A 13,905-nucleotide genomic window follows, 5' to 3' on the forward strand; every position below is an offset into this window, starting at 1 on the left:
ATGGCTGGGGCAGCTCCCTGGGAGGCCCCCTCAGACACCCTGGAGCCCGGCCTGGCTCCAGGCAGTGACTTTGGCCACACCTGCAGTGTGGGCACACACAGGACTGGTGCCCCTGGCTGAGCGGCCTCTCCTGGTCCTGCATTCCTCAGGAGACACGGCTGGGCGCCCGGCCTGGTAGGGGCTTCACAAACATCCCAGCAGGATGGAGAAGGGACTGGGTTGTGGCGTCCACGCCCACCACAGGCACTGCCTTGCTCTCGCTGTCTCTGTCTCTCTCCCATGAGTGCACGCGCCCTCTGGCTAAAGAGGAAAAGGCAAGGGGCCAGAGGGTGGCAGGCTGCCTGTGCGAGGGCCAGGGAGGGGCTGGTCGTGCTGCCTCTGAGGTCGAGAGGCCGAGCACCTTGTTCCAGAGGAGGGGACAGAGTGGTGCGGGCTCCCGACTGCCTGCCCTTCCTGGTACAGCCGCGTTAATCCCCCACCCTCCCCCACCCCGCCGCTGGCCCAGTTTTGAGATCACGGGTGCACATGGCGGACACAGCAGGGCCATCCCAGAGCGGGGAGACCTCAGCTGGACTCCGTTTTCCCACTGGGAAGAGAGGGGAGTGACGGCCCATGCCCGTGGGGCCACAAGAGTCCCAAGGTGACTTAGTCGCGCGCTGGCCGGGCAGCAGGCAGCCCCACTAGTGTCCACAGGGCTGAGACCACGCCGGGGCAGGAACAGCCAGGACAAGGGACTGGCGGTGACCGGGGCACTCGGCCTGCACAGAGCTGCCGCAGAGACGGGGACCCAGGAGACCTCCCCTGCCGCCGCCCCCAGAGTGGCGCTTCCCCGTCTAAGGCCACCCCTGACCTGCCGCCCTGCTGCTGCTGGGCCTCCAGGTGTCCGCTGCCGCCAGTGAGGCGCACTGCGAAGGCCTTCCCGGCCAGCCAGACGCTGCTAGGGGAGGCCAGATCGGCTAGGACAGGGCGCAGCACACCGCGCAGGGTCGGCGCTGCGCGGGCCCGCACAGCCTCTGACCGCGGTGCGACGCGCTGCCCCTCCCTCGGCAGTTCCCAGGCCCGGACGTCTGGTCCCCTGTGCTGACAGTGCTGCCACTCGGGGCCGCACCCTGCGTGTTAGCGCCCGGACCCGCTCGCTGCTGACGTGGGCGCGTTCTCTGTTTCTCCTTTGCCTCCCAGACACTAAAGTCTATGCTGCCCTGGGAAACCATGACTTTCACCCCAAAAACCAGTTCCCCGCCGGGAGCAGCGACATCTACACTCGGGTGGCAGAGCTGTGGAGCCCCTGGCTGAGCAACGAGTCCATGGCTCTCTTCAAAGAAGGTACCGGCACGCCGGCCGCTGCGGGGGCTCTCCCTGACCTCGTCCTCACAGAGAAAGTGGGTCCTGAGCAATACTGCTCTTTCCCCGCCCCCGAGCTGTGCCACCAAGGCACCCCGAGACCAGGACCGCACAGGTGAGGGCCGACTCGGCCGGGCCCGCGCCACGCCGGTGCCCCAGCATGCGCGATGACCTGGCCGTGCCCGCTGTCTGCACCCCCGACTCTGATAGCCCAAGGAGCAGCATCCACAGGCTTCCAGCTCAGCCGCCACCTCGGCGGAGGCCCTCGAGGAGCTGTCCCGTGCAGCAAGGGGCATTCAGCAGCATTGCTGCCCCCGAGATGCCCGTACCCCCGACCCAATATCTGCAGACATGGCCACAAGTGACTGGGGGGCCCGAATGGCCACTGACTGGCATCGGCCAGCACGGAGACCCTGGCCCTCCTCTGGTCCTCCCGTGGCCTCCTGCTGGGCCTTGCATGCACAACCAGCCTGGCGAGGCCGAGGCCTGGCAGCGGGTCTGGGCAGGCAGATGGCTCAGTTACTCCTTTACGCAGACGGCGAGACAGGCACTAGCACCGCCGTTGCTCCGAGCCGCACAGCCAGGCAGTGGGAGGGCCGGATCTAAGCCCAAGAGGCCCGGCCCAGGCCTTTGGTCTCACCCAGGGGCTCTCCTGAGGACGGGGTGAGTGGGGAGTGGAGCGAGTCCGGCCACAGCTGGCCCTGCAGCCCTCCCTGGCATGTCGTCCTAGGTGCTTTCTACACGGAGCAGCTACCGGGGCTCGGCAGGGCGGGCCGGGTCCTGGTGCTCAACACCAACCTGCACTACAGCGCCAACGCGCAGACGGCTGGCATGGCTGATCCTGGCGGCCAGCTCGAGTGGCTGGACGGTGTGCTGACCCAGGCGGCCCACGCCGGGGAGAAGGTGAGTGCTCCCTGCACGGCCTTGGCCACTCCTCAGCCTCCCAGGGGCCTTGGAACCCTCCCAAGAGGCCTGCCGGTCACCAGCTGTTCCCAGCACGGGGGTCCTTGGCTGGCCCGTGGGAGTGCCCTCCTTCCTGGGCACCTCTACCCGCCCCCGCCCCCACCACCAGGGAGTGCCCAGAGGCTCAAGGGGCAGGGATGGACCCGGCCTCCAGACCCTGGTCTGTGCACACCCCTTCCACCGCCACCACCCCTCGGCTGCAGCCCACACTGTGCGGAGGCCTGGAGGGCACCCCTTGACGTCTGTGCCTCACTCCATGGGCGGGCGGCCCTCAGGGATGGCCCAGTCACAGAGGTCTGTGTCCTGCTAGCCCGACTTGTCCCAGAGAGTCTTGCTGTGCCTTGTCCCACGGTAGTGCCTGCTGCATGGAGCCCCTTCACATAGTCCCCTCCATGTAGTTCGTCCCCCGTGTGCCCCCCCATGTGCCCCGTCCCGTGCAGTCCCACGTGCACCCCCTCTGTGCATCCCCGTGTGTCCCCCGTGCAGTCCCCCCGTGTGCCCTGTCCCGTGCAATCCCCTGTGTGCCCCCTTTGTGCAGTTCCCCATGCACCCCCTGTGCAGTACCCCTTTGCGCCCCCTCTGTGCAGTACCCCTGTGTGCCCCCTGTGCAGTCCCCCCGTGTGCCCTGTCCTGTGCAGTCCCCCATGTGCCCTGTCCCATGCAGTCCTGTGTGCCCTGTCCCGTGTAGTGCCCCTGTGTGCCCTGTCCCATGCAGTCCCCCCGTGTGCCCTGTCCTGTGCAGTCCCCCATGTGCCCTGTCCCATGCAGTCCTGTGTGCCCTGTCCCGTGTAGTGCCCCTGTGTGCCCTGTCCCATGCAGTCCCCCCGTGTGCCCTGTCCTGTGCAGTCCTCAGAGCCTGTGTGGTGCTCCCCTTTGCTGGAGGGTGTGCACTCGGGTCCACCTTGGGGTGTCGTCAGCGGACATGGCAGTGGCAAAGAGACAGGACCCAGGCGTGGCGAGCTGGGAAGGCTGTGTGCCAGCACCGGGCACAGGGAGGTGGGAAGGAGGGCCCGGCGTACCCGGGCACGGCACGGAAGGCCACACTTGGGCGGGTGGCCAGCTTGCCCGGCCCCTCTGTAGGTGTACATCTCAGGCCACGTCCCCCCTGGGTTCTTCGAGAAGACGCGGAACAAGGCCTGGTTCCGGGAGGACTTGAACGAGCAGTACCTGCAGCTGGTCCGGAAGCACCACCAAGTCATAGCCGGGCAGTTCTTCGGGCACCACCACACCGACAGCTTCCGTCTGTTCTACGACCAGGCAGGTACTCGCCCAGGGCCTGCGCCCTGCAGCCCCGCGCCCTGCAGCCCCACACCCCACGCCCCGCAGTCTCTCAGCCCGCTCTCTCCTGGAAGGCGCCCCCATCAGTGCCATGTTCCTCACGCCGGGCGTCTCCCCATGGAAGACCACACTACCTGGGGTGGCCAATGGAGCCAACAACCCAGGCATCCGGGTGTTCGAGTATGACCGAGCCACGCTGAGCCTGCAGGTTAGGAGCCCTGGGTCTCCCGACCGTGGAGGGGCTGGAGGGCCCTGAGCACGCGCGGCCAGCCTGACTCTCACCTGGGCCCCCACCAGCCCGCGCCCCGGCGCTAGCCCGACTTGTCCCAGAGAGTCTTGCTGTGCCTTGTCCCACGGTAGTGCCTGCTGCATGGAGCCCCTTCACATAGTCCCCTCCATGTAGTTCGTCCCCCGTGTGCCCCCCCATGTGCCCCGTCCCGTGCAGTCCCACGTGCACCCCCTCTGTGCATCCCCGTGTGTCCCCCGTGCAGTCCCCCCGTGTGCCCTGTCCCGTGCAATCCCCTGTGTGCCCCCTTTGTGCAGTTCCCCATGCACCCCCTGTGCAGTACCCCTTTGCGCCCCCTCTGTGCAGTACCCCTGTGTGCCCCCTGTGCAGTCCCCCCGTGTGCCCTGTCCTGTGCAATCCCCTGTGTGCCCCCTCCGTGCAGTTCCCCATGCACCCCCTGTGCAGTACCCCTTTGCGCCCCCTCTGTGCAGTACCCCTGTGTGCCCCCTGTGCAGTCCCCCCGTGTGCCCTGTCCTGTGCAATCCCCTGTGTGCCCCCTCCGTGCAGTTCCCCATGCACCCCCTGTGCAGTACCCCTTTGCGCCCCCTCTGTGCAGTACCCCTGTGTGCCCCCTGTGCAGTCCCCCCGTGTGCCCTGTCCTGTGCAGTCCCCCATGTGCCCTGTCCCATGCAGTCCTGTGTGCCCTGTCCCGTGTAGTGCCCCTGTGTGCCCTGTCCCATGCAGTCCCCCCGTGTGCCCTGTCCTGTGCAGTCCTCAGAGCCTGTGTGGTGCTCCCCTTTGCTGGAGGGTGTGCACTCGGGTCCACCTTGGGGTGTCGTCAGCGGACATGGCAGTGGCAAAGAGACAGGACCCAGGCGTGGCGAGCTGGGAAGGCTGTGTGCCAGCACCGGGCACAGGGAGGTGGGAAGGAGGGCCCGGCGTACCCGGGCACGGCACGGAAGGCCACACTTGGGCGGGTGGCCAGCTTGCCCGGCCCCTCTGTAGGTGTACATCTCAGGCCACGTCCCCCCTGGGTTCTTCGAGAAGACGCGGAACAAGGCCTGGTTCCGGGAGGACTTGAACGAGCAGTACCTGCAGCTGGTCCGGAAGCACCACCAAGTCATAGCCGGGCAGTTCTTCGGGCACCACCACACCGACAGCTTCCGTCTGTTCTACGACCAGGCAGGTACTCGCCCAGGGCCTGCGCCCTGCAGCCCCGCGCCCTGCAGCCCCACACCCCACGCCCCGCAGTCTCTCAGCCCGCTCTCTCCTGGAAGGCGCCCCCATCAGTGCCATGTTCCTCACGCCGGGCGTCTCCCCATGGAAGACCACACTACCTGGGGTGGCCAATGGAGCCAACAACCCAGGCATCCGGGTGTTCGAGTATGACCGAGCCACGCTGAGCCTGCAGGTTAGGAGCCCTGGGTCTCCCGACCGTGGAGGGGCTGGAGGGCCCTGAGCACGCGCGGCCAGCCTGACTCTCAGCTGGGCCCCCACCAGCCTGGGCCCAGGCTCAGATTCAAGCCGTTGTGGCCCCGCTTCCTTTTGCCCCGGGTCCCTGCCACAGCCCCGCCCCCCAGCCACGCACTGCAGGAGGCCGGGCCCCTCCAGAGCAGTGCTGTCATCTCATCTCTTGCTCACAACCTTCAGTGGCTCCCCAGTGCCCTCAAGATAAAGTTGGACCTTCTCGGCTTGGTATTCGAGAGTGCCCAGTTCAGCTTCGAGCCCACGCCCGCCTCTTCCCGCCAGACCCACGCTCCAGCCTCTACCCACTGAGCCGCCCCTCACCCTCAGAGTAGGGTCACGGCTGCCAACACGGCAATAAGTTCGCCCCTCACTCACTCAACGGGACGCACTTAGTGAGAGCGAGAGGACACGGGGACAGGATGGTGGCCCTGGGCCGAGGTGGCAGGCACAGGGAAGGCGAGGACTGTGCCAGCCGGAGCAGCAGAGCGACGTGTCTGTTTATGAGAGATTTTTGCTGTAGGGCACGTGAGCTTGACAGAGAGGCGCGGATGGCGGGAGTCTGGCCTCCTGTGTGCCCTGCACCCAGAGGGCTGGCAGAGGGGTGGCAGGCAGACAGGCCCCCGTCCAGCCCACGTCTGTGCTCAGTCCCTTCCAGGCAGCGAGTCAGACAGGCCTCGGTTCAAAGCCCAGTACTGCCGCTAACTAGCTTTTCAGCGTATTTGCCTGCACGACTTCAAGTGGGAGTTCAGGGTCTGGGAGCCGCGCAATCTGGCTCTGCAGCTGGAAGCAATGCTTGTGCGACCCGAAACAGGTCCCCAAGTGCAACTGGAGGTGCGGCCCTCGCCTTCACCATCCAGTCCTGCAGAGGCTCCGCTGGCTTGGGGTGGGTGCCGAGCCCCTCCTGCAGTGCCGTCATGCCCCGACAAGGTGGCGGCTGGCAGAGTGCGGTCCCTCTGCTCCTGTAAGACCCACAGGCCGGGTGCTGGAGCCTGCTGGGACAGGCACACAGGCCGCGGGCGGCTGCCCTAGGCCCCCTCTGCCCCCACAGCTCCTGGCCCTGGCCAAGCCAGTTCACCTCTTTTGGCCTGTGTCCCCACGGTGACCCCACGAAGGGGAAGGTGTGTGCTCCCAGCTGATGTCCAGCCGGGCAGACTCCGCAGCGGAGTCAGCTGCTCAGGGCCACCTCTGTGCCCTCTCCAGGACATGGTGACCTACTTCATGAACCTGAGCCAGGCGAACGCACAGGGGACTCCGCGCTGGGAGCTCGAGTACCGGCTGACCCAGGCCTACGGGGTGCGCGATGCGAGCGCCCGCTCCATGCACGAGGCGCTGGGCCGCATCACCGGCAACCGGGACGCGCTGCAGCGCTACTTCGTCTACAACTCGGTGGGCTACGATGCCGGGGCCTGCGACGAGCGCTGCCGCACCGAGCACGTGTGTGCCATGCGCCACGTGGCTTTCGCCGCCTACTACGCCTGCCTGGGCTCCACCGACCCCGCGTCCCGGCCGGCGCCCGCGCCCTGGCTGCTGCTGCTGCTGCTGCTGCTGGCGCTGCAGGCTGTGCTCGTCCGCTGCCCTGATGGCGTCGCCGCGGCCTCCCGGGCGCCCTCCGCCCCGCGGTCGCCCCGGACAGCCGGACTCTGTGGGGAGTGAGGGGGCGGGGGCGAGGCCCGGCCCGCAAGCATGCCTCTCTCGGGATTACCCACAAGAACGACGCCCGGCCTGCCTGCCCGTGTTATTCTTTGCGGGGCTCGTGATCGGTCCGCCGCGGCCCTGGGGACACCAGGCGGGGGACGCGCCTGTGGGCCCCGTGCACGAGGGGGCCTGGGCAGAAGCCAGCCGTCCCAGGCCCTGGGCGAGGGCGGCCTTGGGGCTGAGGCACCCCAGAGCAGGGGCGGGGTGGCTCCAAGGCAGGGCTGGCCCGGGGCGTGCAGGCTGCTCCTCCCCGGACGGGGCGGGACGGGAAGGCCCGCCCAGCAGCTCCGGCCGCTACCTCCTTCCTACTGCCGAGAACCTGCCGCCGAGGCGTGCTGGGCACCGCCGCCTTCCTGCTGGACCTGGGCGCCGAACGGTGGGCCGCCGGCCAGTACGCGCTGGGAGGGCGCTACCTCTGGGCCGCGCTGGCGTTGGCGCTGCTGGGCCTCGCCTCGGCCGCCCTGCAGCTCTTCAGCTGGCTGTGGCTGCGCGCCGACCCCGCTGGCCTGCACCCCTGGCAGCCCCCTGGCCGCTGCCTGGCGCTGCTGCACCTGTTGCAGCTCGGCTTCCTGTACAGGTGAGGCCACTGCCAGGGGCAGGGGGCCCAGACCAGGAGGCACCCGGCCTGCGGGAGGGCTGGGGCGCGGGGAGCCCTGGCGCACCTGGCTTGTAGAGCGCCCAACCCTGTAAAGGAAGGCAACCCAGCCTCTGACCTCCCGTGCCACGTGCAGCACGCTGCGGTGGCTCGAGTCAGAGCCTGGTGTTCCCAGGAGGTGCAGTCCCACAGTGAGAAGCGCCACTGGGGCTGGACCCAGAGAGGAAGGATGTTGGAGCTGGGCCTTTCAGCGTGGGCAGGGCCTGCTGCAGGTCACCCTCCCGTCTCAGCCCAGCCCTAGCTCCCCGGGGGTGGGCAGCAGTGGCCTCTGCAGCTGCCCTGCGCGAGCACTCTTCTTGATGGAGTTCCAGCAGCCCCTGAAGTGCAGAGCAGTCCTGTCCCTCAGCCCGAGGCCTGCACCCCTCTCTCTTCTGACCCCCAGAGCACCGAGAGGGCAGAGGTGGGTCTGTCTCGGCCATGCCTGGGCCCAGCCAGTGTGCATCCGTGCACTTTCAGAGCTGGCCCAACCCAGACAGGAGGCCCAGCCTCAGCATCACCGCTGGAGCTGGGTGGGTGGCCGGGGTCTCTGCCTGGCAGTGCTGTCACACACGGTCCCACTGTCCCACCTCCTTGGGGGGTTGGGTGGGGGGTGCCCTGGCAGGGAGGCGGTCCTGGGCATATGACGAATGCATGTGCAGTGAGATCTGCCCTGTGCCTCAGGCCGGATGGCCATCCCTGGCTCATCCCTGCCCCGGCCCTGCCTGCCGTCAGGCCGGGGAGCTCTCCCTTGGCACGGCCCACCCTTGTCTGGCCACGCTCCAGGCACCCCAGTTCTCAGGCACGCTGAACTTTGCCACTTGCCTCAGCAATTTATAGGTCTTGGGGTACGGACAGGGCTTGGTGGCAGTCCCAGTCCTGCCACTCGCCGCCGCCCGCGGGCGGGCCCCCGCGTCCGGGTGCGGGGGCGCCGCCCCGCCCCTGCCACTCGCAGCTGCTCGCGGCTGTTCCCCGGTGACGGGCTCTGGAGCAGGAAGCGGGCCGGGGCCTGCCAGCCAGAGGAGGCGCTGTCTTTCTCCCCGTTTTCCAGGCGGGGACATGCCGGGGTTAGGTTGCCTGCCCACAGCCCGCCGGTGAGCCGCAGTGAGGCCGGGCCGTCTGCAGCCCAGCGGCGGGACACTCAGGGCCCCTGGTCACCCAGGTGCATGCAGGCGCTGCGGCAGGGTCTGCTGGTGTGGCAGCAGGAGGCGCCCTCGGAGTTCGACCTGGCCTACGCCGACTTCCTCTCCCTGGACGTCAGCATGCTGCGCCTGTTCGAGACCTTCCTGGAGACGACGCCGCAGCTCACGCTGGTGCTGGCCATCATCCTGCACACCGGCCGGGCCGAGTGCTACCAGTGTGAGTGCGCCGGCCTGCCCCACCCGGCCACTCGGGGCGGGCGCAGGCTCTCGGGTTCTTCCGTGGGGCGAGCCTACCAGACGCCCCACCTTGCGAGGCTGACGCGGGGGAAGCACGGTGCCTGGAACATGAGGAGTTGTTTTTAATTCTTAGAGGATGGGTTACTCGACTGAGACAGAGAGACAGGGACAGGGCAGACTGGGGTGGGGTGTGGCCGCAGCGAAGCCCTCCTCCACTTTCCCATCCTGTCCGGATTTGGAACACACACACGCACGCACGGCAATTTTTTTCAAGCTGTTGTGGTTCGGTGGCCCTGTGGGACCCGGTTCCCTAACCACTAGGCCACTGGGCTGCCCAGTGCATCTTAGCCGGGACCCACTGTTGGGAAGAGAGGGAAGTGTGGGCGCTTGAGGCCTCCCAGACCGTGGTGAGGACAGTGTGAGCCAGGCGACCGCCTCTCTTGGCTGTAGTCCCTGCTGGGTGGCCAGGCTGCCATCAGGTGGTCACAGTGTGGCAGGTGGGGTGATCGGAAAGGGCAGGGGCTGGTGACAGACTGACAGGGCCCCATAAACCACAGAAGTTGGCACAGCGAGGAACCTGTGGAGGGTTTTGCCCGTAAGAAGGAAGTCACAGCCCAGCCGGTGGCCTCTGTAGGACACCAGCCCCCATCCACTCGGGCGAGGGCTTCCCTTTGCCTTCCCCGCCTGTACATGCCGCCCTGGCTGTGCTGCCTCCACGCAGCCAGGCCTGTGCCTGTGGAGGGCCTCGCCATAGCAGCCCTGCACGTGGGGCTGGCTCCGGGACTCGGGTGGCTGCGGGGCCCCTGGAGGGCGGGGGCGTGGCGGCCCAAGCCAGCACTGCAGGAGTGCACGGGCCAGTGTGTGGCCCGACGCTCCGCTACTGTGAGACTGCCCGCTCGACAAAGGGAGCTTCTCGAACTGAGGACGGGGCCCACAGCCCTGGCCCTCAGCCCGCCACTCACTGTCTGCTCTGGCTCCACAGGGGTTGGCGTTGGCACGTCCCTCGTGGGCATCGCGTGGGCACTGCTGGACTACCACCGGGCCCTGCGCACCTGCCTCCCTGCCCGGCCCCTCCTGGGCCTGGGCTCCTCCGTGGTCTACTTCCTGTGGAACCTGCTGCTGCTGTGGCCGCGCGTGGCGGCCGTGGCCCTGTTCTCCGCGCTCTTCCCCCGCGTCGTGGCCCTGCACTTCCTGGGCCTGTGGCTGGTGCTGCTCTCCTGGGTGTGGCTCCAAGGCACGGACTTCATGCCAGACCCCCGCTCCGAGTGGCTGTACCGGGCCACGGTGGCCACCATCCTCTACTTCTCCTGGTTCAACGTGGCTGAGGGCCGCACCCGAGGCCGGGCCACCATCCACCTGGCCTTCCTCCTGAGTGACAGCGCTCTCCTGGCGGCCACCTGGGCGACTCAGGACGCCGGGCTGTCCACTGGGGTCTCAGCACAGGTGTGGCTGCCTATGGGAGGCGCCTGCTTCCTCCTGGGGCTGGCCCTGCGGCTGGCCTACTACCACTGGCTGCATCCGCACTGCCGCCCGGAGTCCGACTGTGTGGACGGGGCCCGGAGCCTCCCTGCCCCGGGGCGGGCTCAGCTGCCCCAGAACCGGCGCCTGGCCCACTTGGCCCGGAGGTTTTTCCTCACGGCTAAGGAGGAGGCTGCCCTGCTGGAGACCGGAGAGGCCAACGGTGTCCTTTAAGGCAGAGTCAGACCTCCAGGGGGCAGGAGGGTGGCGAGGGCGGGGGTCAGTGCACCCGGTTCCCTCTGTGAGGGCGGAGTGCCTCATCTGTGCCAGCTCAGAGACCGCGCTGAGCAGGACGGCCTGCCTCCAGGGGCCACCGGCAGGGCGGGGGCGGGCTGGGCCTGGGTCAGGGCCCTGCGATGTGCTCGCTGCTCCGGGCAGAGAGGCGAGGGCCCCGTGTTGCCCCAGCAGCACGGCCGCAGGGAGCCCAGTGTGCCCTGACGGTGCCCTCCGCGCGGCCCACTCGGAAGCAAGGGGGGCGGCACAGTCCCCCCTTGGTCGCCCTGGCCGGGGCTGGGAGGCGCTGGGACTCCCAGCCATCCTCTGGGCCATCCTTCACTGCCCACCCCTTCCACCAACAAATATTTATTGGGAGGTTTTTTCTTTTTAAATTAAAACATTCTTTTGCCATAGGGCACACGCACTGCTGGAGAGAGACAAAAAGAACATGAGAAAGCACCCTGGGGGATGGGCCTGCCACTGTCCCTTCTCCCTCCTCCCAGGTGGGTGGGCACGGGCTCATACAGGCTGTGTGTCCTGAGATTTTCAAGACTCTGGGTCTGGGACTTGAACCATGCAGTCAGCCATGTGAGACATAGCTGCCTTAACCCCCACGCCACCTGCTGGCCTGAGCGCCTTGTTCTAGGTCTCTTCCGTGAGCGAGTGAGCGTGGCCGAGGCGGCTCCAGTGCTGTGCTGCCCCGGCTGCGGGCCCCCCATGGTGTGTGCATCCTGGTTGCAAGCCGGGCCTTCCCAGGTGCGGCCGGCGGAGTGCTGTGCCACTGCCCACCCCCCACGGCGTGTCCTTGGAGCCTGGCACGAGGCCACCTGCCGCCCGACCAGCCCTGGGCGGGGTCATCGGCATGGAGGCCAGTGGTGCCCAGCTCGGGGCGCAGCAGCCCTCCGAGTCCTACTGTAGCCGACCTGGCCTCTGCTCCAGCCCCGATGGCCGCCTTTCTGCCAAGTGCCTTGGGAACCTGCACCCACATCTGGGGTGTTGGTTGACTCCTGACCCCATACGAGGGGGTGTGTACACGTCTCCGTGCAAGATGCGTGTGCTCTTCGCCAGGGTTGAGACCTCCTGAAACCCTCCAGCCGGACGCGTCAGTGAACGCAGTCCACAGGGTGCTGAGCCCGTGAAGCAGGGTTGGGCATGGGCCACCCTTCCAACTGGCCGAGGCCCTGGCACACGGAAGGGGCTGCCTTGGTGAGGCCGCCCGGCCACCTGCAGGTCTCAGAAGCCGGTGAGCCAGGCACTGGGCGTTCTCACCGGCTGCGCCGGACAGGAGGGAGGGTCTTGGCTGGGAGCTTTGAGGGTGCAGGACAAGGTGGCTTTAGGGAGGTCTGTGAGCCAGAGAACGGGAACAGAAGAGGTTGCCCATGGAGGACAAGTAAGGGGACCCAGGAGCTCGGTGTCAAGTGCTGAGAAAAACAGAGCGGGGGACAGGGACACACCGTAAGCTCTAAAGGGAAGGGAGAGCCAGCCTCATCCCGCAGAGGAGGCTGTGCCGACTACAGGGTGGCCACGGGTGCTGCGAGGGGCGGACCTGGTGGCAGGGCCTGCTCTGAGGGCCTAGGTCCCAGGAGCCCCAAGAAGGGCATGCAGCACTGCTGTTGGCTGAGCCCGGGTGAACAGGGATGGAGACTGGGGCCAGGCCGGCTCTGGCAGGGGTGCAACTGACTTCCACACAGTCATGGCAGAAGGGACTCAGACCAGCCTAGTGACTTCCAGACGATTTCGTGGGCCAGTAAAATACCCCAAATGGTTGCAATTTGACAGAAGGGACACTGGACCCTGGACCCTACCCCCATCTGTGACTGTCATTGTTTCTTAGAGCGCCAGCCACCTCGGGAGAGACCTTGCTGGGGGCAGGGAGGGGAAGGAGTGTGAGCCGGTGTGCCCCCGTGGGAGTCATTCTCTCCACGGGCATGTCCAAGTGCACGCGGCACACGGCTGGACTCACTGTCTCTCCACTCAGCGAACGCTGAGACCCCAGACCTATGGTCACAGGCCTGCCCCTAAAAATCCCAGGGCTGGGGCCAGTACCTGGAGTAGCAGTTACGTCGCTGGACTCCACATGGCCAACTGTGGTTCAGGTCCTGAACCTGGCGGTTGGAAACTCCCCAGGCAAGTGTCCGTGTGTGCCCGAGATCCCGGGGAGAGGACAGAAAAGAAGGGGTTGCGGGCGCCGTCCCCGTGGGATCTATCACTTCCCTCATTTTCCTCACGCTGGCTCCTTTCTAGCCAGCACACGTCCTGAGGCGAAAACCTCTTAGCAAGAGAAAGAAGAAATCCTGGGCCCAGGGCCCCCAGCCTGGGGTGATCTTAGGAACGGGGTCCCCAGGGTGTGGTGGCCAGGATGCTGGGCTTCTGCGTGGCCGAGGTCTGCCTCCCAGGCGTGCGCGTGCGAGGCGGATGGAGCAGGCTGCGGCACGGCCATCCTCGTGCCTCCTCTCTTACTGGCACGCGCACGCCCTCTGGCAAAACCTAAAACAAATCATTCATTCATTCAATAATTTTCACTCACCCAGAGAAAGACAGTCCTACAGAGAGAAGGAAAGTGAGAAAGCAAGCCACCAGGTCTGGGACTTGGAACAAAGTTTTTTGGGTTTTTTTTTTGAGAGTTTTTTTTTTGTTATAGGGTAATGTGCACTCACCAAAAAGAGACAGAAAGACAGAGACTGAGAAATCACCCTCCCAGGGGGGTGGCCATGCCTTGATCCCTTCTCCTCTATTCTCTCGGGATGTTGGGCACACATTCGCCCGGCATGAGGTTTTTTTTTTTGAGAGATTTTTCCTACAGGGTGCGTGCACTCGCCAAAGACAGAGAGAGACAGAGAGACAGAAAGCAGGAAATCACCCCCTGGGGGGATGGTCACGCCGCAATCCCTTCTCTTCCATTCTCCTCTCGGGATCTTGGGCACGCACGCACACGCGCCCAGCGTGAGTTTAAGCCGCCGGGTCCCGGACTCGAACCGTGGTCGACTACATGGGAGTCCAGTGACATAGTCATTACGCTAACTGCTGGTCCCCGCCCGGCATGAGTTTAAGCCACCGGGTCCAGTGCTTGAACCGAGGTCGACTACATGGGAATCCAGCGACATAGCCATCAGGCCAACTGCTGGTTCTAGATTTTTCTCTTTTTTTGAGAGACAGGCTTTTGCTATAGGACATGTGCACTTACAGAGAGG

General features: G+C 66.4%; 2 protein-coding genes across 2 annotated transcripts in view; both read left to right on the top strand.

The window, feature by feature from the left end:
- Positions 1–7,002, top strand: part of SMPDL3B (sphingomyelin phosphodiesterase acid like 3B) — a 36,686-nt gene extending 29,684 nt beyond the window's left edge. Inside the window, exons 4-8 of the mRNA XM_006164595.3 lie at positions 1,180–1,323; positions 2,072–2,244; positions 3,385–3,565; positions 3,657–3,790; positions 6,476–7,002. Coding sequence (XP_006164657.2) covers positions 1,180–1,323; positions 2,072–2,244; positions 3,385–3,565; positions 3,657–3,790; positions 6,476–6,928 — 1,085 coding nt within the window. The 3' untranslated portion in view covers positions 6,929–7,002. The remainder of the gene's footprint in view (positions 1–1,179; positions 1,324–2,071; positions 2,245–3,384; positions 3,566–3,656; positions 3,791–6,475) is intronic.
- Positions 7,003–7,300: 298 nt separating this feature from the next.
- On the top strand, positions 7,301–13,282 carry XKR8 (XK related 8; the record flags this gene model as incomplete). The annotated part of the gene is given in 3 exon segments (XM_014582553.2): positions 7,301–7,547; positions 8,764–8,960; positions 9,963–13,282. Coding segments are annotated over 3 exon segments (1,154 nt in total), but the record flags the coding sequence as incomplete, so codon positions are not given.
- Between the last annotated feature and the right edge of the window lie 623 nt (positions 13,283–13,905).

This window comes from Tupaia chinensis, unplaced genomic scaffold (genome assembly GCF_000334495.1).
Source record: "Tupaia chinensis unplaced genomic scaffold, TupChi_1.0 Scaffold143646_1, whole genome shotgun sequence".
NCBI classification, from domain to species: Eukaryota; Metazoa; Chordata; class Mammalia; order Scandentia; family Tupaiidae; genus Tupaia; species Tupaia belangeri.